This window comes from Phodopus roborovskii, unplaced genomic scaffold (assembly GCF_943737965.1).
Source record: "Phodopus roborovskii unplaced genomic scaffold, PHOROB, whole genome shotgun sequence".
Lineage (NCBI taxonomy): Eukaryota > Metazoa > Chordata > Mammalia > Rodentia > Cricetidae > Phodopus > Phodopus roborovskii.
Window position 1 is genome coordinate 1,190,185 of NW_026125537.1, and position 24,009 is coordinate 1,214,193.

The 24,009-nt window shown below is 49.8% G+C and overlaps 2 protein-coding genes across 4 annotated transcripts in view; both read left to right on the forward strand.

Annotated features, from left to right (window-relative positions):
- Rps24 (ribosomal protein S24) overlaps nucleotides 1-24,009 on the forward strand; it is a 1,129,312-nt gene that overhangs the window by 1,026,746 nt on the left and 78,557 nt on the right. The gene's annotated exons all lie outside the window — the stretch shown is intronic.
- The window catches only part of Zmiz1 (zinc finger MIZ-type containing 1), a 190,534-nt gene that overhangs the window by 79,474 nt on the left and 87,051 nt on the right, over nucleotides 1-24,009 (forward strand). For all 3 annotated transcript variants that reach the window (XM_051176689.1, XM_051176686.1, XM_051176687.1), the window contains exon 4: nucleotides 22,545-22,653. In XM_051176689.1, coding sequence (XP_051032646.1) covers nucleotides 22,594-22,653 — 60 coding nt within the window. In that variant the 5' untranslated portion in view covers nucleotides 22,545-22,593. The remainder of the gene's footprint in view (nucleotides 1-22,544; nucleotides 22,654-24,009) is intronic.

Below are 24,009 nucleotides of genomic sequence, written 5' to 3' on the forward strand. Positions count from 1 at the left end.
TTGTCAGACCTGAATCAGTGATCTCTCACTAGTTCAGGTCAGCTGATTCTGTGGGTTTCCCCATCATGGTCTTGACTCCTTTGTTCATATTATTGCTCCTCCCTCACTTAGATTGTACTCCAGGAGCTTGGATTTCTGCATCTACTTCCATCTTTCTGGAAGAGGTGGGGCAGAGACTTTTAAAAGCTAGTATCATCATCTGTTATCTGGTGTAGGAGTTTGGGGCCAGCATGGGCTACATGAGATCAATCAATCAATCAATAAGACCCCTTTATTAGTCTTTACATACTTCCCTCCTGGACTTCCCCAGCTAGTATAAAGCTGCCACCTGTAGTTAGAGAGTGTCTCTTCCTGGACGCAAGCCCCTTATAGCAGAAGTAATCCTGGGCAGTGTGATAACATGGGACCAGAGGGAGAGATACTGTCCGACACCAGACTATATGACTTTCCCAGTTTTCCTGGCTCTGCCCCCAAAATGAGCTCACTAGTGCTCAGGGTTCCTTCATCAGGGGCCTCTAGGCTGTGAAGGCAAAGGAAGTAGTATTGGCACCTGTGTAAACAGATCAAAGGCCAGAGGGCCAGAGGACAGCCTGCCAACTCTGATACCGAGACAACCCGCTGCGTAGGAGGGGAATAAGGAAGAATTTTAAGAATCTACCTTGATGGCTAAATAGTGAGAGCAAGTGACTTATCCAAGGCACTGAACCCAAATTTTTGTTTGTTTTTTGAGTTGGGGTTTGTCTTTGTAGCCCTGGTTATCCTGGAACTCGCTTTGTAAACCAGGCTGGCCTCTAACTCACAGAGATCCTCCTGCCTGAGTGCTGGGATTAAAGGCATGTGCCACCACTGCCTGGCCACTGAACCCAAATTTAAGTTCCAATCTTTGCTGTTAGTCATGGTGTCAGTGTGGTGTACATTAGGGGAGCCTTATTGGTAGTTGTTTTAATTAATACTTGCTCCAATTACTTTGCATGCCCCATCTAATTTAAACCTCGTAGACATTTGTTTTAAGCCTGGAATGATGGTACACACCTAAAGTTCAAGTATCCATGACACCAAACCAGGATCACCTCAAGTTTGAGGCTAACAGGGCTAAGTGACAAGATTCTGCTTTAGGGAACTAAACAACCACAAATTGTTTGTAAACTAAGGAACTGATAGGCTAAATACTCCACCCATGCCACACCCACTGGAAGGTGAGGCCTGAATGTGAACTGGCCCCACCTGACTTTCAAGCTTGAGCTCTCAGCTTTGACTGTAAGCATAGGGAGTCACTCCAAGATTTGCAGGGACAGAGTTCCCTGCCAGCCATCAAGATGACAGGGGGACTGCTTGGAGGTTCACAGCAGTGTTGTCTATAGAGGACCTGGGCTCTTATTCTTAGTCCATAGGGAATGGGAAAATGGTACCTCCTCATCCAATAGGCCTAGACAGCCAGGAGTGCCAAAATAGCCAGCATATCCCATGCTACCAGCCGTGGCACAGGCCGCCCATTTGGGTGCCTAATTGGCATCTTCTAGGATAGTTAACACACCCAGTGTGAGTCAGCCACAAGGCTGCCTGGGACCCATAGCTCCTATGACAGGGACAGAGAAAGACCATCTGAACTGGGTAGAACATGAGACATTGGGAGGAAAGCCAAAGCCAGCCTCATAGCTGAGCACTCAGGTGTAGCTCCAGAGGGGCTGGTAGGAGGCATGTCATGGGACAAAACCCTCTGGACACACCTTTGCTTAATGGGCAGTAGGGAGCCAATGCAAGTTTGGCTAGTAGAAGAACATGAGGCCATTTCTCCCTGGGTTTCCACAGGAGGATCTCATGTTGGAGATCCCTTCTGTAGCAGAGTTGCCCTCTTGCAAGCCTGGACCTTAAAGTGCAAGTCTGGTGAGGGTGAGGATTAGCATGTTCAAATTGTTCATCAGAGATGGGATGCTAGGATGGTACAGGGCCCAAGTGTAGAATTCTGGAGATGTTAAGGGCCAGGGGCTCTGAGGATGCAACCATCCCATGTTTTCACCATCCTATGTCTTCTGCATTGGGGGAAACAAAGGCCTGGGACTGGGAAGGGTTTGTCTAAAAAAAAAAACAACAAAAAAAACCCCAGAGTCCTTGCAGTAAATTCATAGCTCTGATCTATACCTGCCATAGCCCCAGTCTGCACCTGCTCTCCTAAGGGAGAAGACAATGTATGAGACCTGGAGCATCTCACCAGGATCAGAACAAGATCATCCTCCACGAGACAGTTGGACCCTTCTCTTGTTCCTAGACATTGAGACTGCCATGTCTGGCCTGTTGCAAGTATGCAGTGGTCAGCTGTCATTGCTTGGTTGGGAATCTGCTAATCTTAATTGCAGCATGTGGAGAGGTCTTGAGCCCTCAGCTGCTAGCAGCATGTAGTGTGTTGGGTACCCATGACTGGAGCTGCTGAGTCCCTGAATCCATGCATGGCCCAGCCTGTGCACACTGCCTACCAAGACCTGTGAAAGGAAAACTTGCTATTTCCTGCTGGAGGACAACACAGGGCTGGGCTCCATGTGGCCTTGGCAAGCTGGCCCCTGCTCTCAGGAAGCCCCGCCCCCCACAGCAATGCCACAAAAACAGTGGAAAAGTGAGCCTGCTCCAAGGCTGTTTCCACTGTAAACAGTGGCACTTCAACTGTCCCCCGCCTCCTGAATCAGGGCCAGACTCCTCCACCCTGCCTGGGAAGGACCTCAGCTGCCCTCTATCCCAACAGTGACCCACTCATAAAAGAAGCTCCCTGGGTCTTACTTACAGTTTAGATCCAACATGCCAAGACCCCTTAGTGTTCACACACAGTCTGTAAAGTGAGAAGGTGGAGGTCAGAGAGCACAGCGGTGCACAGAGAAATACCGAACATGACCAATGTCACACAGCAAAGACAAAACTGACCCAGTCTTCAGTCTTCCCACAAGTGCCTGTTCCGAGCCTGTGATCTCAGAGAAAGATTCCCCATGCACTGCCTGATACAACTTGAATTTTCCTCTTTGGCTTTATCCCATAAATGCAGGGAGTTGGTAGCATTTAGTGGGAGCACCTTCTTCATTTTCAGTTTGAATAGAGTCCTCTTTTCCTTAGTAATATGTGTTGCTTGTAGGCAGGCTAGACGTCACAGAAGTAACCGGTGAAAAACAGAACTTCCCTGACCCTGCCACAGGAAGCCTTCTTGCTCGGTTGTCCCTCTGATCACTAAGATCCTTTTGGTCTTATGTCATGAGCAGCTTTTGGGGGGCCAATTACTGTTTCTAGAAGTCAGGCATCTTCACTGCCCTCTGGAGGGCCTGAGGGCAGGCCAGGGCATGCCCCTTTACTTGACAGTGAGTTTACCCCTGCCCAGACTGGCTAGGATGGGTGCTACCAAGGATGCCACGAGGAGGTGTCCCACCCTGCAGAGAAGCTTCTTGGAGAGGATGGATTTGTTTGGGCCCATGTGCTATATACCAAGAGCCTCTGCTTTGCAATTTGACAGGTTGCCTGTGCAGTGAGCACTGGGTTCCTCTGGGTCCCCCTGGAGACCACTAGGTTGTGCCCGGGCTCTTGTAACCATGCCATCCTTCACACACTTGGTCCAGAAGCCAAATACTGAATGCCTATTGTATGCAAATCTTAGAAAAGCCAAAGAAAGGGCTCAGGCCCACAACACCTGCCCTGTTCCACCCTAGAAGCCCAGCCAGCCCCCTCTTTGAGATTCTCATACCAAGCCAGATCTGGAGGCCAGCTGAGATGTGGGGGCAGCAGAGGTCCCAAGAGGAGCTGTCTCTGGTCCCCTGCACCCGCAGACGTCCTTGGTGGCCCTAAGACAGCTTTATGGAGGACAGATTGAGGCTGTCTCCCTCCTGACAGGTTTATTTCTTCATTTTTCAAACCCTGCTCTGATTTTTTTTTTTTTTTTTTTTTTTCACCTTGGCCTCCCTACACCCACTGGCTCTCTGGCCAGCTTCCTCCCACTCCCTGTCATCTGTCAGCCTGGCTAAGCAGAGGGCCACTGGCCTCCCAGGTGATTGAGTTATGGGGAAGACAGGCTAGTCTCTGCAGGAGTACTTTTGGCTTCCTGCCTAGCAGAAGGCTAGGGAGGCTGGAAGGGTGGTGAATGTCCTGATATGGCTCCACTCCTTCAAGACAGCCCTACCTGCTGACCACACCAGCATTGCTTGGGCCTCAATTTTCCTTCCTGAGGAATGGGCAGGCCCAGAGCCAGAGGAAGGCAAGGTGTCAGAACAGCTGACTACTGAGTCATAATGGGAAACTTCCTAAACATTGCTGTCTCTGAGCTGGGGATCAGAGATACATGAAGAGAGAAGAGAAGGGGGGAACATATTTATAAAGAACCTACTGGGTTCACTCTCCCCCACCCCCATAACAGCCTAAAGAGATAGTTACGGGTAGCAATAGGTCAGAATTATTTTGACAGATTTATGGATTTTGGTTGTTGTTAGTTGTTTTTTGTTTTGTTTTTTTAAAAGATGCCTTGTTATATGACCCAAGCTGGACCCAGAGTCAGTATATACCCAAGGATAGCCCCTGAATGCTTAGCCGTCCTACTGTCTCAAGCTTCTGAGTATTCCGATTACAGGCTTGTGCCACCATGTGTGGCTTGCCAGCCTCAGCTTGAAGTTTCTAGAAGACAAGGTTGCTGAATCTCTTGAGAACTACAGAAGGTTAGACAATGAGGTGGAACCCAAAAAGAGCTTGGGGTACTTGGTTGTACCCAAGAGAGACCAGAGAAGTGAACATAGCAGCCTGAGGTCACACAGCTAGAAGTACAGCCCTGTTCTGCCTGGCTTGTATACCCTACTTGGTCTCTGTGACATCAAGCCGCTCCTCATCTGACTGTTGGCAAGAACGACTTGCCATTCCAGCTGGCATTGCCCAGCCCACACTTTCCATGGTGGACTGAAAGCTTGGTGCTTTCAAGGGTTGTCCCTTTCTCACAAGCCAGTGTCTGACCCTTGGCTAGTCAGGCACCACCTGCTGTCCCTTCCCGGGAAGGAGTGGTGAGATGGGGAGCCCACCCCCACCCCAGACACGCTGCTCCTGCTCTCTAGCTCATGGGAATGAAAAACACATTGGCTTCATTATCCTCGGATTGAATGAGCAGGGTTGCTATGGCAACAGCCATCTCAGGCCAGCAAGGGGGCAGGGAAGGGGCTTGTGAGACCGAAGCAAGTGGGGACCGGGCAGCGGGTGAGCAGGCACATCAGGTGGGCAGGCCACAGGAACAATTGTCATTTATGCCACCCGCCCTCTTTTGAGGCCCCTGGCTTCCAATCAACAATCTCACATGGGGAGAGGCAGGGGGACTGAGAAGACAGCAACATCCTTCCCTAGCTTGCCCCTTATTCCTGTCCCTTTCATGGAAGGGTGCCAGGGTGGTTGCAGGCCAGTACCCAGAAACAGTCAGTGGGCTTGCTTCCCAGCAGAGAGCAGCCCAGGGACCCCACTAGCTTCCTGGATGCGTGATTAGAGGAAGTACCTGAGTACACCTCAGCACCAGTGATGGATTATGAAAGCTCAGAAAGTCTCTAACATAACTGTTCTAGGACGCTGGCTCTCCAGGTGTGAACAGGACAAAGCAGGCGATGAGGTGGGTTCTCAAGTCCAGCCTTCAAGTCCGTGCCACGACCCCGACCCTTCCAGAGCCAAGTATCCTATACATAAGGGCCTTTCTTTGCCTGGGGTCTGGATGTATCCGCTCTTGCATCCCACAAGTAGCCACACCCAGATAAGCCTTGTCCTACCACCCTGTGCTCAGCCTAGCTCAAAGGTGACCATCGGTAGCCCTTCCTCCTCTAAAGAACTCCAGCTGTTATCTGGAGGAATCCCAAGCAATCAATGCCATTTCATCTTATCAGGAAGCCTCAGATGTTCCTTTCATGTGATCCAGACACAGGGAGCACCACCAAAGCCTTACCCATACAGCAATGACATCAGACAGAACCACTCAGAACCCTGGTGCTGACACCCTGACCAGGCCCCCCTTGCACTCACACTGTTGTTCTCACAGCCCAGCTTCTACACTAATCTTTCCTTCCATAGAGTAACTCCCAGCCCCCACCTCTGTGTCCTGCCTCTGGCTATGTTAACTTTAATGAGGCTTGGAAGGGAAATGACTTGTACAGGGCCTGTGTGTGTTGGGGGTGGGAGATCAAGGCAGCATGGCCTGATATGGGACATCACTTTTCCAAGCCAGGCCCTTAGTATCCATTGTAATGGGCCAAGGCACACTCATGGTCTTGGATCCACATCCAACCTCCTCTAGGGCTGGTGACAACATCGTTACCAGGACAGGTTGCAGGAGATAGCTCTGACAGTACCAGGTTTCTTTCATAGCTTTTCCTGGTGGGGAGGAACCATTGAGGGTAATCAAGGCCTGAATTCTTTTCTCTGAGCCCTAGCAATGGGGCAATGCTATGGCCTCACTCACAAATGGGCATATTACTTCTAAGGAGATAGTTGGGGGGGGGGTGTGCCAGAATCAGAGTGGATGGCCTATAGATTCCCCGCCCTTCTGCCAAGTGGAGTATATGGAAGGGAAGGGGTTCCTAAGAAAGTTGCAAACCCATTCCAGAGATTCTTATCAAATGCAAGCTCTGGGGTCCATCTAGGGTCATCTGGGACAGGGCAAAGATCAGTGCACTTGACTGTGCCGCAGGGTCTGGTCATCCTGCCTCAAGAGTCTGAGGCCTGTGCCTTGACCCTTCTTGGCCAAGCTCCTTTCCCTATCCTTATATCAGGAATTTAGAGCCTTTGCTGGCCCTCCCTGGGCCTTGTCCATCATCTTCCCTCTCCTCACAATCCCCATTCTCCATGGCATTTTCCCTTGTGGTGACCTTCCATGACTGCATGGCTGTGTATCCTGGGCCCTCCTCCTAGTCACCACCAGGGCTACAGTCTGGCTCCCCACCCACAGGCCTTTGGAGGGTGGTTGTTGGGCAAGCCTGCCATTTTCCCAGCTGGGGATTATAGGTTTGGGTTTAGAGCATTTTAGGAAGGAGGAGCCTGGACCCTGGTGTAATGCCAGAGAGTTACACCTCACAGGAAGAGGGCTGGGAGTGTAGTTGGAAAACCTCTCTCTCTCTCTCTCTCTCTCTCTCTCTCTCTCTCTCTCTCTCTCTCTCTCCCTCCCCTTTCCTTCTCCCTTCCCTCTCTCCCCATTCTATCTCCCCCATCCCTCTCCCCTCCTTCCCTCCCTCCCTCCCATTTGTGTGTGTGTGTGTGTGTGTGTGTGTGTGTGTGTGTGTGTGTGTGTGTATTCACCACTCTCCTGAAGGTCAGGGCCCCTCCTTACTCTCATGATGTAATTCTCTCAGTGAGTGAGCCCGAGAACAAACCTGGCTTCAGATTTTCCAGATTCAAAATGGACAGAACTCTGCCTGGATGGAAAGTGACTCAGTCAATAAAACCCTTGCCACGAAAGCCTGAGGACCTGAATTCAGATCCCAGAAACCCACACAAAAAACCTCACACACATCTACATATCTGTATGCATACACACACACACACACACACACACAAACACACCACCACCACCACAAAGGCAAAACTTAGAAAGAGTATCAGACTACTCAATCTGGCCTAGTATACAGCAGGTCAGGGTAGAGCCAAGATTGGACCACTGGTACCCAATAGGCAGCCTCATACTGGCCACTTGGCATCCCAAGATGCTGGGGAACCCTGTATCTGACTGGTTTACCTCACCTATATTGTCCTTCTTCCACTCTCTGGTATCAGGGGCGGAGGGTGAGCATGAAGAAGATAATGTTAACCCTACTCAGTGCGATCAGAAGAATTTCCTGGTGGTCCATCATATACAAAGTAGGGTAGGGCTACACACCTGTGAGATGAACCAGCCCCTCTAAAGAAGCCAGGTAAAATATATGTCCAATGGTAGGGGCTTGAGGACTTGAAGAACCCAGGACTCAAGGAACATGGTAGAACAGTTCTGAGCACTGGATCTCTCGAGTCAGACCTCCGTGTTCAAATCTGGGACCCAAGTCCTGTAAGAGATCACATGGGTAATGGTTAGAAGATGGAACCGATACTGGCTCCTTGCTGCTAGCTGACTGTGGTGCTTGTTCAGGGTGGTCTTTTCCCCTCTGGCTGTTGGTACTTAAGGCCCTGTTCACCATCTGAACAGTGAGGGCTGGAACAAGGCAGACAGCATGCTTCAAACAGCCAGGAGGGACCCTTGGAGTTCTCCCAGATTACACCACTGGGAGCCAGCATTTCTGATGGACAGCCACTTCCTGTGTGTGTGTGTGAACTGGCCTTTGCTGGCATGCAGGGGAACCAACCTATGACTCCCTACAAGCCCAGGGAGCAGGGAGCTGAAGGGAACCAAGGCTGAGGGGAAGCCTGCCTGTTCTTGGGGATTCAATAAGAAAGATTTGTGGATGAAATTTGCCATTCTGCTTTCTCTGAAGGTTATAAATCAGTGGCATACACATCTTCCATGCAACATAGGCTGGAGGCTTACCAGCACACAGGGGAGCACAACGAAGACTTTTGAAGGCAATGGAGCACCGTGGAGGGGAAACACAGGATTCCCAACTGCCACATTTCCTAGCAAGGTCCCAGAACCAGAGATACAAGACTGAGATGGGCAGGGTTACTCATGTGTGAACTTTCATTCAACTCTTGACTCTACAACTTACTGCCTGTGTGCTCTTGGCTCTGTGGCTTTTAAAGCTTCCTGCCTCGGTTTCCCCATTTCTGAAATGAGGCTAGTTACGCTATTCACAGCATAGTTGAAAGGATAAAGTATAATGTATAGAATGCTAAAAATGGCACAGAATACATAGGAAGAGCTTTGGGAAAGCTTTGCTGTCATCATCCATTGGCCCCCTTTGAGCCCCGAGCCCCCCCCCCCAAGCTGTTAACACTCCAGTCACTGGACTGTGACCATGAAAAATGCAATCAGAGGCCCTTTTGGATGTGGTGGCCACTGCTGTGTCTGCTGCAGGTGGGCTCAGCCCTGAAGCTTCCAGGTATCTCTGCTCTGTGCAGGTGCCCTGAAGCCTCCAGGTATCTCTGCTCTGTGCTCTTTCAGGAGGACAGTGTGCAGGGAAGGGAAGCCAAGAAGAAAGTCTAGGAACATCTGTCTCCCTTTCACCATGGGAGGAAGAAACCACTAGCCACATTGTCTCTCTTATCCCAATTCTCCTTCCCTTTCCCATGAGAATGGGTCTTGGAGAGGGCAGGTGTGAGTCATGCCTGTGCCATGCGCTTACTGGGTGGCCTTGGACAGGTCATATAATCCCTCCACTCCCTCCAGTGAGGGATAATTGTTCCTGCCTCACTGGGCAGTTGGAGAGCATGTTATATGAGATACCGAATGACAAACACTTAGCCCAGTGCCCAGTGGTGACCTCAGGATAAGTGCTCTGCAAATACCATCAGGGGCAACTCTCCTTCCTCCAGCACCTGATGCCCGGATGGCATCCTCTCAGGACAGACCTTGTAATATTTCTCCCTTGTGTGTGGGGGAGTGAGCTTTAAATCTGGGACATCTAGGAACAACTGTCAGCAAGCATAGAGAGAAAATAAGACCTGTCCTGCTCCCACGCACATCCTCTTCCTCACTGTGTCAAGAGCTTGAGTGCCATGCACAAAGCCCTTTCAATGACCCGTTGCTGCCCCCCCTCCCACCTTTACTGTCTCCTGGGGTCCTCAGGTGCTGTCAGCATGGGCTTGCTCCCAAGCTGCTTCTGGCATTTTTACCTGCTCAGCCATAAAGCCATGGAAAGCAATGAATCTAGGGATGAGTAGCCGCTTGCACAAGCACCAGGGTGGGAGAGAGATGGGGAGCAGTGGCTATATTTTTGCAGGGCTGGCACTTTTATGCTTCTCTCTCCCTGCTCACTGCTGGGGCAAGCAGGACAGTGAAGCCTTGGCCTCAGATAATTGTAGGGAACATCCCAGGCCAAGCCTAGTCTCCCTGTCAGAACTTTGGAGGCTAGACCTTTCTGTTACCAGGGAAACCACTATTCCCTGGAAGGGAAATCAACACCGATGCTTTAGCTGTTAAGATGCACTTCCTCCCCTTGCTCCCCCCAAATGAGTTCCCTCCTAAACTGATTGCCCAGGAAAGTGAAAGCGCAGCTACAGCATCCTGCCTCCTCCCTGAGCTCACCCAGATGCCAGAAAATGAGATCTGCTCCAGACCTTGCATTTTCCACCTTTCTTTAAAACATTCCATTGTAGTACAAGGACGTGTTTTGTTTTTTCTTATTTATCTTCCTCTCTTGCCAGCTGGGGTTCTGAGTCTTTCTCTGCTCTTGTTGACTGGAGCCAGAAGGGAAAGGCCTTCCACCTCTTTCTCCCCTTCAGCTGTCAGAAAAAATAAACAAGCAGCTTTATATTTGGAAAACAGAGGGTCTTGGCCACCAGAATGCTATGTCCGGGGCAGGTCACAGCCTTGGTTGTTCCCTCCTGCAACAGGGGTTTGAAATCTGACCTGCAGATTTGCAGGGGGGAGGGGGGGACTTGTCTTTACTCATATAGACTTTTCAAAAGTCACTGGAGGGTCACTAAGATTCTCCAGCTGCCAGCAGCACTGGGCCTTGGAAAAGAAAGAATAGCCAGAAACAATTCAGAGCTTTCAAGCTGTGAGCATGGGTGCCTCATCCCTGTCTCCCCTGAGGTCTACCCACCCAGGTCACAGATAGACCTGAGTCTATTGTGACATTACCAGAGCCTTTAAAGAGATTGTTTGTTTGTTTTGGTGGGTGTTTTGTTTTGTTGTTTTGGTTTTTTTTGGGGGGGGGCAGGGGGATTTGAGACAGTCCTGGCTGTCCTCGAACTCATTTTTTGAACCGAGCTGGCCTCCAACTTACAGAGAGCAGCCTACTTCTCCCTCCCCAGTGCTGAGATTAAAGGTGTGTGCTGCCACACCTGTCTCTGTGGAGAATCTTGGTGCAGGACCCATTGTCCTCCTTGTGCACTACTGAATGGAGACTAAACAAAGCAGGGAAGCAAATACAGAATGAACCAGACTAGCTATAGAGGCCTTTAGGGTTCAATAAAGAGGGTGAAAATACAAAGCAATCAGAACCTTCCCCCTTAGAGCCTGGGTTTCCCCCACCCCAACTTCTGCTGGGACTTGAGCCCCACCTTAGCCTGTTGCCTTAACCTGTCATGTGACCTGCACTCCCAGAACCAACCACTTTGTTTTGGTGATTTGAGGAGTTTATTTGTCACCTACTAGTGAAACTTTGTTCCATAGTAATTTTAGATAAATCCTTTCCTATCCCTGAACTTTCAGAGGAAGCAAACACACCCCTGCTGGGGTTTCCTCCTTCAGATTTGTAGGCAGCATGTGCTCCAGGAAGTGTACCCATCAGATGGCCAACAAGGTCCCCAAGCTCCATCCATGGGAAGCACTGAACCTACAGCAGGAGAGCCTAGGGAAGTGTCTTGGGGTCTCCAGACCTTTGAATCTCTATCTAGGCTTCAATGTATCCTCCTGAAGCCCTGTCAACTCATGCTATTAGCATGAGGCTCTCAGAATGTAAACTAATGAATTACAGCATGATTACACAGCACATAATTAACTTTGTAATTAATATGCAACTGCCACTTAAGCTAAAACACTGCTTATAGAGACATAAGGCAATGGGAAATCACAGGTCAGAAATGGGCTTCAGGATTTTTAGAAGACTAAGGGGGGGGGGGGAAGGATCATGCAAGGCCATAGGGCATGTTAATTAAGATGGTGAATAGTAAAAGCCCAGAATGTTTTCATTCCTCACCTTCTCCTTTAACAAAGACCCCCCCTAGCACTTACCAGTTGATCAGCCAGCATTAGCTAAAACAGCCCCTGAGCTTTATATTTTCATATATAGAGCAGGCCTTACCTTCCTGACTATTCCTTGTCTTGGCCTTTGGGGCCTGGCTGTACCCCTTCCTCCAGAAAGCATGTGGGGCACCCTGCCTCCAGGGTTCAGCCTCATGCTGGGCATAAGCAGCAGGGGCCTGGGCAGCTCCCCTGCCTCATCTGCATTTTAGGATTCTAGAAGTCAGAAGTCCCATATTCATTTTTATTCCTTTTTATCATTCTCTGGGCTATCCCTAAATTTTAAATCTAGAGAATTCCTTAGAAATCATCCCATCCTTCCATCAAGGCCAGAGTCAAGGGGCTAAGCACCTCAGTCATCTGGTAATATGTGCATGAGCTGAGCAGAAAGCCTCCAAATAGGCTCTGCTGTATGCTGCTACCAGACAAGGAGCCTTTGCAGCTGTGGGGTTAAACCAGAGTTCTTGAAGTTAAGCAGACAGACAGACAGATACACACACACACACACACACACACACACACACACACACACACACACACCGCGCTGTGTGTCCTTGGGAAGGTTATGTAAGCTCTCTGGACATTGCTTACTATAAGGTACAGGCACCGAGACCCACCCCAATGGACTAGAGTAAGGATTAGCTAGGAAAGATATACCTGAAGGAGCTCATTGGAATGCATACAATGTGTAGAGCTCTCTAAGGTCTCTGCAGCTAAGGAAACAGGTCCAGAGAGGTCAAGTGCATGTCCATAGTGCTGCATATAGGTTGATGTGCTTGTGATGATCCCCCACCCCAAATGATGGACCTCTATCCATATACCCTACCGTGAGCTGGATCTTTATGACTGAGTTGCCCTGACCTCTGGCCCCAGGACCAAGTACAGATCATTGGATTTGTCTGAGAGACCTGGGTTCAGATCCTAGCATTGTTGTTTTCTGATCTGGGGCAGATTTTAAGCTCCTTTATTTTTTTCCTGCCTGAACATTCCCATCAGTAGATGGCAGTGATTACCTTCCTGCCTTTGGCTATGTGGTTACAATTCATAGGAAATGTCAAATGTGAGCCTGGAGAGTGGTAGCTAAGGTGCACCTGTTCTCATTATTATTCACAGTTAGTGGAGGCTGTAGGATGGCTACCCCACAGCCTTAGGGAGAAAGCCCTCGCTCTTTGGCTTTGGGACCCTGAGCTTCACACACCTGGCTCCTGTGTCCTTTGACTGGGTGGGGGAAGGAGGGGTCTTAGCAGATCTAGTTTTCTCCTTAGCCAGCTAACATGACCTTTGCCCATCCAGGAAATGGCTAAGCCTCTGCTCCTAGCCTAAGCCACCCTTGCTGTAGAGGGGAGTTGTCTGGATTTCCGTGAGAAGCAGGCATTCATGAAGTTTCTCAAGGTCTTGGATCCATGACCCAGGGGTCAGCTCTTCCTGGGGCTTCTCTTCCCAAAGATACTTGGAGTCAAATCTTCATGTGAGGCCGAAACTCTCCTCTTACACCCACCTGGTGGCTCTGCCGTCTCTGATGATTTCCAACCCCACTGGCATTGTAGATTAGCATTTCTCGAGGTGAGTTCTGGGGACAATCATGCCTGTAGAATTTTCAAATGTGTGCAAGGACCCAGTACCTCTGAGAATGTCACGTGTTCAAAGCCATGTGAGAACACACAGAGGCCATCTCTCCAGGAGGGCAGACTATACATTTGCCTTATCTGACCAGGGCCTCAGCACTTCAGGGCAACTTTTAGGATTGTGCTCCAGGAGGCAAGTCACAGCCACTCACTGACCCTCTCTTAACTGACCATCAGTGAACCATCTCCGGCCTCCTGTCTCCAGTGCAGACACTGCCTGTCCCCATAAGCTCCATTTGGGTCCCCAGTCCCCAAGTATCAGAGCTCCTGCCCTATTCCTTACCTGCACTGAAACTTTTAGACCTGGCCTTTCCCACTTAATGCCTCCACCTGGGAGAGGGATGCTGTCGGGTAGGGGAGAGGGGGGCAAGAGATGGCTCAGTGGTTAAGAGCACATACTGCTCTTCCTGAGGACCTGAGTTCGATTCCCAGCATTCATGTCAAGCAGCTCCAGGGATCTGATACTCTGTGGGCACTTGCATTCACGTGCATATATCACACACACATATATACAATTGAAATAACAAAAATAATCCTTAAAGAAAGAGGGGTGCTAAGGGGCAGTGCCACTGTCCATTCTCCATCCTCAGCAGCCTTGGTTTACATAATGAACCCCTTTTTAAGACACTACCACAAAATTTAGTAAACAGGCTTTAAAACTAGGCCTTTGGGTCTTTTCGGATTGAAAGTTCTTAGCATTCAGAATGATAGCATTTTTTAAGTCTTTCCTAGCAGGCGCCAGGCTTCTGTTGTTTCCTCCCTCCATAGATATTGTCCAGAAGGGTCAGGGGCCCTATACAGAACTCATAGTTGGGGCTGGATGCATATTCGTGTTCAGCAACTCACTGAGTCTGGGTGGCTGCTGTCATCACTACTGCATGCTTGCAGAAGAGCCCAGGGCTCAGGGGCCAGCAAATAATAGGGGTAGGATTTGAACCCAGTGGCCTAATGCCCTTACCACTAAGCCACTCTGCCTATCTAAGACTGTGATGACAAGAAGGTCAGGACATTCAAGTGCTCTGTGAACCACTGAGTGCATGTGGGAGGGCCTCTTGTCACTGTCACCAGGCAGGAAGTAAGGTCCAACTTATCCCTGGAGGGCCTCTGATCTGAGGCAGCAGTGGCTTAGTCCCCTGAGACCCTCACACCCAGTAACTCTCTGAGCTCAGACAAGATCCTAGACAACATGATGGGGGCTAGAGCCAGCTGGAGAGAAAGGACCCTAGTGTCACAGCTCTGCAGGGAAAGCATGGCTGTTTCTCAGTGGGCACAGAGCTTTCATTTCTGTCACCCTTGGCATGGGTACCCAGCCCCGCCTGAGCCACTGGCAGCTCCATTTAGCCCACTGTAGCAGCTGTGGACTAACTGCTGCCTAGCCTAGACCAGCACCTGCAAGGGCCAAATGGCTCAGGGCAGCTGGGGCTCCCAAGCCTAGAGAGGACCTACTCAGACTTCCGAGATTCTCCTCTGACCACACCCACCCTTCCTAGATCTGTTTCCTTGGCAGTGAGTGACTGACAGGTGAGTTTGGCTGCTTCCCCAGATCCCTTCCAGGTCTAGGCTGTAAGAATTGTTGCTCGTTGTTTTCTCTCTGCCACTTTTAGCACAGATCTGTCTCCTTTCTGATACTTTTCCTTTAAAAAAAAAAAATACAGTTTTTGAGAAATTTTGAAAAATTTGACAAGCAGAGAAAAGCTGCTAGAGAACTCTGATTAGAAGCTCACACTGCTTTCCTAGCACCCACCCCTAGAGGCTCTCACAATCACTTGTTGTAAACTACAACTCCAGGGGGTGAGAGGGTCTGACCCCCTCTTCTGGCCTCCACAGGCACTACACATATTTGTTTGCGTGTGTGTGCAAGCATGTGATCAAAAATAAAATAAGAGGCTGCTCCATTGGACAGCTATACCTTTGTCTGGCTGAGAGGCTCACCCACATAGAACATCTGCAAATTGGAATAGAGTCAGATGTGCAGCTGTGTGAGAGGCTGCTTGGAATGTGGCTGCTTAGCTGTGTGGTTCCTCCATCCAGGGGTTTCTGGGAGCCTTCTTTACATTCTGGGTTTCAGAAAGGAACACCAAGTCAGGAATCTGGAAGTAGGTCAGGGGCCTACCTTGTAGCCTCTTGGTACTCTTTCTCCTTCCATAGATGATCACTCAAGGCTGGGGAGACAACTTGGCCAGTAACATGTCTGTGACACGAGCCTTAGAACCCAAGCTCAGATCCCTAGAACATACAGAAAAGCCATATGGCAGTGCAGACCCGTACCCCAGCATTGATATGTGTGGTAGCAAGGGAGGTAGGCAGATCCCTGAAGCTCATTGGCCACACAGCCTGGCAACATTACAAGATTCAGGTTCAGTGTGAGATTCTGCCTAAAAACAAATAACTATAAATAAATAAATAAATGTGGAAAGAAACCAAAGAAAGACATCCATGTCAACTTTGGCCCTCCACTCACATACTCCCATACATACACTAGCACCAACAATGCACATACCACACACATACACAACAGCACACACACAAAGTTCACTTACCTGAACGTCTTCATTTCCTAGGTTAACAAAGAGTGGGTAGGTTGACAATCATCTGTCAGTGTCTGGACTAAGCAAGAAGAGTGTTGTGATTGGTTAGCCATGCCTATCCAGGGTGCAGGAGTTGGGGGGTGGTTCTCTCAGTCTTGCTCTCAGCCCCACTATCCCTGGGCTCTGTGGTCCCTTATAGACCTGTTGAGCTCTAGGGAGTGTGGGGAGACAGAGGTAGGAGACAGTCAAAAACACCTTTTGTGCCCAGAACTGTAGAGCTGTAGGAATATCTGCTTGAGCTCACCACTTTCTCCAGTTTCCCTCCTTCCCTGTCCCCCAAAGCTCTTGAGTAACCGCTGGCTTCCCCAACCCCTCCCCATTTCCTGGCATCTGAGACTTTGGAATAGCGGTAGGAGCCAGAGGCAAAGCCAGGTCAGGGCCTCTGTGTGAGTACTGCTGTCCTGGGAGACACTGTGGCCTGGACAATGTCAGTCATCTCAACACTGCATAGCAGCGATAGTCACTTCCTTGCTCTGGACAGAGGGCTGGAAGGAAGAGTCCAGCTGATGAAGATCTGTAGTGCTCCTGTTGGGAATGAGATGTCCAACTGCGCCTCCTGTGATCAGAACAGGAACAGAATCTCGCTGCTTCTTCTCAGCACTATGTCCTCAAGCAAGTCACTGGGCCTCTCAGAGCCTCGGTTCCCTCCATGCCCGGACCGTAATAACTGGATCATAAATCACAGCAGAGCTGACCCTAAGTGAGGCCACAAAGGGAACCTCTTGTTTTCTCCCTACAGCTTCAGTAGCTGTTCAGTGGGAAGACTAGTTTTGGGGAGAAGAGCCCCAAAGGCCTCGCCCAAGGCTGAACCAGACCTTCTGTCTATTGTGTGTAGTGGTGGAGGTTCAGGGACTTAGACTGTGGCCAAAAGGGACAGATGGGCCTGACTTGAGGGTACTGCAAAGCTGCTAAGGCATCCTGTGCCCAAAGGACAAAGAGCCCAGATGCAGCTGCAGTCCCAAGCCTAGTGTGGGTGGAGACAGTGGACGACCTTTCTCAGGGCCATATTCCAGTGTGTGTCACGGCAGAATGTCAGGCATAGCTAGGTGGGGCTGCCCTTTGGGACCCTGACTCTGAAAGGCTAAGACTATACTGTTTTTCTTTAACCGACATTCAACAGTGGATGCTCCTGTGAAGAGGGTGGGTGCTGAAAGGTGAGGTCATTGGGAGAAAGACTCCAACATGGAGCCAACATCTGGAGTCACTGGCCAGATGGGGTGGCCTTTGGAGCCTGGTCACAGGGTGCTCACCGCTTTGGTAGAAGAAGCAGGTGTGGGCCTTTCAGATTCCTTTCTCTTCAGTGTCTTTGCTGCTCAGCTCCTCAGCCCAGCAGGGAAGGGAGGAGATTTCCTGTCCTTCCATAGAAGAGACAGGCTCAGGAGGTGAAAGGGCCTTCCCAAAGCCCACAGCCAGGAAGGCCTGGCTCTCAGCCCACCACACACTGGAGCTCCACCCTGTGTAGACCTCCTGCCTGCCCAGGGCCTGTCCTCACTGTCCAACCTAGAGAAGGATGGCTGGTCCCCAGCAGCTGCCCAGAGCTTCCCTTCTGACTGCAGACTCCCCTGGAGTAGAGCACAAAGATGGAGTCACTCCCTCCACCTGCCTTGCTTCCCACTTCCCTGAGCTCCCATGACTCCAAGATTAGGAGGGTGGACTTTTCTACATCAGAGCTTCCCTTACCTCAGGCCCATCCATGCACCCACCACAACCCACTCACTCCTAACTAAGACTACATTCAAAACGACTTTGAACTCAGATCAGCCATTGGTTAAGTAACTTAACTCCATCATAAATAAAACCCGTGAACTCACTTTTGGACGTTTTCCTAGACCCAAGACTTCACTATGAAAATGGAAAAGGTTTGCCTATGGACTACCAGAAATCATCCTTTTCACCCATGGGACACTACTCATTCCTTAAGAACACTGCTGAGTAGAGGTAGTAAGCAGTGCTTCTTAGGGGTTACAGTTTGCTAGACTTCAATGATTGAAGTGGGCAGACATTCTGACCTAAGGGCAGGCTGAGTCAAAGCTGTAGCAATGTCTTCAGAGCTTAGACTAGGAGTCAGATAACTGCCCAATGGAGGGACTTGGGGTGTGGGCTAAAAGTGGTTGCAGGTGAGAGTGAGGGCAGGCCAGGGAGGGCCATGAGTGACGTTGCCATATGTCAGAGTTCTATGAGCTCTGTCCCTCTCGAAATCTAAAGCTGCTGGAGGGACAGCAGCTTGGGATGGTACCCTAGAGCCTGGCTCTAAGACTGTCCCCAGCTGACCAGCCCTGATCCTGTTTCAGAGCACAGTCTCTACTCAGGTTGTGGGTAGAGCCTCCCATCCTTGCTGCTGCTGCTGGCCCCACTACCCACCCGCACTCCCTACTCAAACTGCAGATGTACATAGTGATTGAATCATTTCTGCACACCGTTGCTCACACAGCTCCCCAGAGATGTGTTACTTGCCTGTGCAAGCTGTCAGGAGATGTGTGTGCTCCATTGCATCTGGGCCAGCAGCCCATGTGTGCATATACCTGCTCTGGAGAATGCAGAGGGGCATGTAGGTGCATGAACAGTACAAAAACACCTCTATGTGGAGGTGCTCAGGTTCGCTAGCCAGGCCTAAAACATAAGTAAAGAAAACTGTTTATAAGATGGATGTGAGGTGTTCCTGCCATACTAGGATGCTTTAAAGGGCCCTGTGTCCACAGTACAGTAAAAATGCCCTGTCCCTGTGTCCAAGGAAGAATCCAGGGAAAGCAGTGAGAGGGTCCCTGCCCATTTGAGGCTTCTGTCTGCTCTGTTCTGTTCCTGGCATTGTTGCAGAAGTTGGCTTCTTAGTCCCTTCGGTTCTCTGCACTTCATTCTCAGAGAGGCTTTGAGTGCACAGGACAAACTTGCCCTGAGCTTCCTGAAGAGATGATAAACATAAATAGAAGCTTCTTCCAGCATCACCACCCTGGAAATTGGGAGGACTCAGCCTTACTACCATATCGTCACCTAAAAACATCCATACATGGTATGAACTCTAAGCAGACATAACTTCAAAAGAGGCACTGTCAGGGACATTGGGCTATCGTGAGGGTGGGGCTCTCATGGACTTTTCCAACTTGGGGGAAAAAACTTTGAATTTTGAAGTTGAGTGTGCTATTCCTACCAAGGTGTAGTTTCTCTGCAGCCAGAGCCCTCAGATGCTGGAGTTTGGCAGGCTGCCAGAGGATGAGTAGCTCTCCCTTCATTTTACAGTTAGAGAAACTGAGACCCAGCTTCTTGCCCTGTTCACACAGTGGGAGGGTGGCAGAGCAGGCACCCCTTGCAGACCCCCAGGATAACTAGGAAGGCTTTTAACCAACAGAGATAATCAAGGTCCCTAATTGAGCCCACACCTACTCAGAGGGCAACAGAGTAGCACTGCTTTGGGTTGGTAGAGAACCCTGACCTTCATGGAGGCTAGGGCTACAGCCACTAAGGGTTTGTGAGGACTTCTTGAGGCACCTGGAGGCAAGCATAGTTGAATGGTGCTTCTGTGGCAATGGGGCGACCCCTGCTGGCTGCCAGGCGCTCACCACTTCCCAACCAGAAGGTGCTATCTATGCTCAGATTCTGGGGTGGCCTTGGAAACAATTGACTTTGGATGGGTTGAATGGAACAAGGACATCTTTGGGGCCCCAGTCATGGTTTAAGATAGGAATATACCAGAGACTGTGGCCACCAGTCTTGGAGGCATGGAAAGGACAGCATGTTAATGGTTAGAAAGGCAGAGGTTTCCATCTTAGCCCAGCTAGCATTTCACTTCTCAAAGACTTTAAGAACTGAGAAAATCAGACATGCCTCAGAACTGAGCTGCCAATGAAAACAGTAGGTACATAAGCTAGACTGTCCCCTCCATGTTCATTTTTTTCTGCCTAGTGCTGACCTCTCCTCAGGCTCTAGACCCTTAGCTTTGAGATATTTTTCCCTTGCAGTGTGGAATTCAGACCCATCATTTCCATTCATTTCCGGTGTTAATGACCATTGATATCAACAGTTTTTAAATGACACCTAGGCTAAGTACAATGGCTCAAGAAGCTGAAATAGGAGTGTCATGAATTCAAAGCCAGACTGGGATACATAGAAAGACCCTGTCTGGGGGAAAAAAAATTAAAAGAAGTATATTGCTTGTCATCTTACCTGTATAGGTCTCTTTCTTCAGCCAGATACTTTATCTTTTAAGTAGAAACACATGATAGCTAGGAGTCTGTAATCCCAACAATGAGGAGGCTGGAACAGGAGGATTGCCCATGAGTGTGAGACTAATCTGAGCTACAGTGAAACTGTTTGTATTGGGTGTGGGGGGGCGTAGATCCCATTGTTGTCCCTGTGATCTGTAATGTCTCCTGTTATCTATCTATTGAATACCCTACAAGTCTCACAGGTGTTAGAAGCCAAGCTGGTCACATCTTGATTCCTTAGGATGGAGCCTAACCTGGACACCAGTCCTGGCGACATCTAGGACAAAAACTACTGTGGGCCCCAAAACAAAACCAGCTAGACTGGCAGGTTGGGGACAACTTTGCCCACTGTTGTTCTGTAGCCCTGGGGAGGCTAGCCTGCTCTAGAATTGTCCTGTTTGCCTCCTGAAGTGAGACCTGGGGTCCTGCTAGCGCTCATAGAGGGAAAGCTGCTATGGGGCCCAATGGGAGTTGGCCATGGAGGTACAAGCCCCTTACACTTGCTAGAAGCTTCCTTGAATGGGCAGAGCACCCTTAGGTTACAGAAGCTATCGGTATGTATAAGCGTATGTCCAGATGTCTCTGTGTTCCTGGTCATAAATGGCATGGCCATTATGGAAGATCCTCCTTAGAGGCAGAACTCGATGGGGGCCTCCAGATCCTCCCTTCATGTTCTTACCTCCTATCTGTGGGGAAATCAAAGCTTCAACACCAGAGGGGACTGAATAGAGCCCCTCTGGCAAAGGATACCTTTGTGCCTTTGGAGTGATGGGAAGGAAAAGGTGCCCAGAGGACTTGGAAGTCTCCATGGTATCCATTTCTGGCCCTCAGAGTGCTGCAGTTTGTCTACAGTGCCCCCTGTTGGCTGCTTGGGCCATGGTAGTCTTTTTCTGGTGGGTTATAGCCTATGAACTGGAGCGCAGATTATTCCAGACCTGCAGTCTCTTTGTGCTTCCTTTCGAGCTCCCCAGCCAGTCACTACACTGACCTGGCCTTGATTTTCTGGGTTCCTTTGGCTTAGCATCCTTGTCCTAGCCAGCTTCAGAAGCCACACCCTTTTTCCCCTTTACATGTATGTTTGCCTAAATGTAAACATGTATATGTACCATGTGCGTGCCTGGTACCAGAGGAAGCCAGAAAGGATGTCAGATCCCATGACACTAGAAATACGGATGGTGTGAGCCATCAAATGGCTGTTGGGAAGCTAGATTTTCTGCAAGAACACCAAATGCTCTTAACCATTGAGCCATCTCTCCAGCCCCAGAAATCACATACTTCACAGGAACCCTGGCTGCCATTATTTGCTCATGTTTAGAGTAGGATGATCTCACAGCCCCCTCAAATAGTGCCAAAAAACAAGTTAACCTGGCAGATTGTATACTATTGACCTACTTCTGCTCCAGGCCTCCTCGTGTTCCTACCTCCCCTGTAGTTTGTCCCTAGCCCCAAGAGCCTTCCCTTGTCACATGAATGCTAGCTGAAGCTCTGTAAGGAGGAGATAGCCTCTGCTTGGTAGAACCCTGAAAGTGCCAAGGTGTTCTGCACCCCTAACAGCCTCCAGCAAGGACCCCCAGGCACTCCAGAGTCTATTCCATAGGTTGGAACAGGAAAGCCAGGATTCTGCCCTGACTCTTACATGATCAGCTGGAAACTGAGTCACGGTTTCCTCATCTACCATGTGGGACTATTGCAGTATCTGTCAGTGCCCAAGGCTTGGACCAGCACCTGACCATTAGCAGGGAAAACTCATCCAGATGTCACCTAATAGGTGATGTGGGGTAAATGCAGGCTTTTTTCTTTTGAGACAGAGTCTCAGCAAAACTGGTGATCCTCCTGCCTCAGCCTTGCAAATGCTAATGATGCATATGTGTGCCAAGAGTCCCTTGAAAACTAGAAGATCCTGTCATTTTCATAGTGCTAGCACTGACCCCATTACTAGAGATCTTGCAGTGTCCCCAGGCAAACACAGAGCTGAGATGGAAACTAACAATGTGGGCATGGGTGTAAGGATGTGTGGATGGATGGGTTGTTATCACTGTAATGAAACACATTGGCCAAAAGCAACTTGAGTTTACTCAAGTTTACTTAGCTTACATACACTGCATTTCAGCCCATTGGTACCAGGACAGTGAAGGGAGGGCAGGATGAGGACAAGAGAAATAAATACAAGCACAACCCTCACTTTCACCTTCTTACTGGAAAACTCCAAGATAAAGCTAGGTACCCAGGGCCAATGCTGAAGTGGAGGGGTAGCTGGAAGGCTGTGCCAGGTTGTCAAGTGTAACGCCACCCAGTGACACCCTCTCTCCTCTCTCCTCAGGCTGGACCACGTTCATGGCTCTCGGGTAGAACCCAGTGAAACGGCCAGAATGAATTCTATGGATAGGCACATCCAGCAGACCAATGACCGTCTGCAGTGCATCAAGCAGGTGAGTGTGACTGGTAGGGTGGGAGGGGAAGCTACAGCAGGATGATGGTCCCTGAATGCCAGCCTACTGCTAGACTCACATGAGCACCACACCGCCTCACCCAGCTGTGTGACTTTGGGCCAGTGCCCTGCCTTCTCTGGGGTTGGCTTCCATGCTTTAAGCTGTGGTGAGGTATCTAACACCCTGGTCCACCCTTCCCAGACCTCTGCTCCCTGACTCCCCGCTCCAGCTATTTGCTAACAGCAATGAGAAAAGGCCTGGTGTGGTGACACATTAGTATAGGGGTCCAAGCACTAGGTAGATGGCAACAGGAAGATCAGGAGTTCGAGATAATCTTCAGCTACATAGTGAGTTTGAGGCCAGGATGGGCTACATTAGACCCTGTGCCAAAAAGTTAAAAGAAAATGAGTCTGGGAAACTAAATCATGTTACAGAAAAGGAAACCGAGGCACAGAAAAGGAACACTGCTTTGTGTTAGTGGTGTTAGCACAACTTCGCCATACAGTGTTGGGGGTTACTCCAACTTACCTACACACCTACACGCTGACTGAGCCCCAGTGGCAGGTCACCTCCAATACCCCTGGCATGGGTTGTTGGTAAGCAGGGAACCCCTCACTCGATAACCCCACCCCAGAGATGACTAGAAGTGATGCTCTATCTTTGGACCCAGCCTCCAGCCAAGGACTGTGGAGTCTCAGGCATCACAACTTAATCAGAATGGAAATGCAATTGTTTACATGCACGGATGACAGATATGTCTGCTGTGTGTGGACCCTGGCTGGTGCAGGCTGTGTCTCCCACCCTAGCCTCACAACCTTGGACTTCCTATACTAAACCCTTCCAGCATAGCCTTCCTAGACACACTCCCAGCCTCTAGCTGTCCCCAGCAGCATACCACTCTTCTTTGCAGCCCTCTTGATTGGCCACCCCTTTTCTTTATCCTGAACCAAAGCTTCCTCGGGGCTCTTAGTCATCTCGGTGCCACAGGGAGAATCCTAAACTGTGAATCACTTTATTGTGTCCAGCATCCTCTCTAGGCGCTAGGCAGCTTTGGAGAATCAGCAGACCCTGTGCCTGAGCTCAGGAGCTTCTTGGTCACTCAGTCATCTCACCTATCTTGCTCTCTTTCTGGGCTGAGACAAGAGGATCTCAAAAGTCCAGTGTCCTATCTGGTGCTCAGTCCATCCAGGGTAGGGCTGTAGTACTTCAGGTGAGTGCAGAGGAGGGTGAACCACTAAGTGGTTCTACAAGAGGATGGCGGGTGAGTGGGTAGATGGACATATGGCTGAGTAGTTAGATGAGTGGGTAGGTATAGATGATATATGGGTAGATGGATGAATGGGTGGCTGGCTGGAT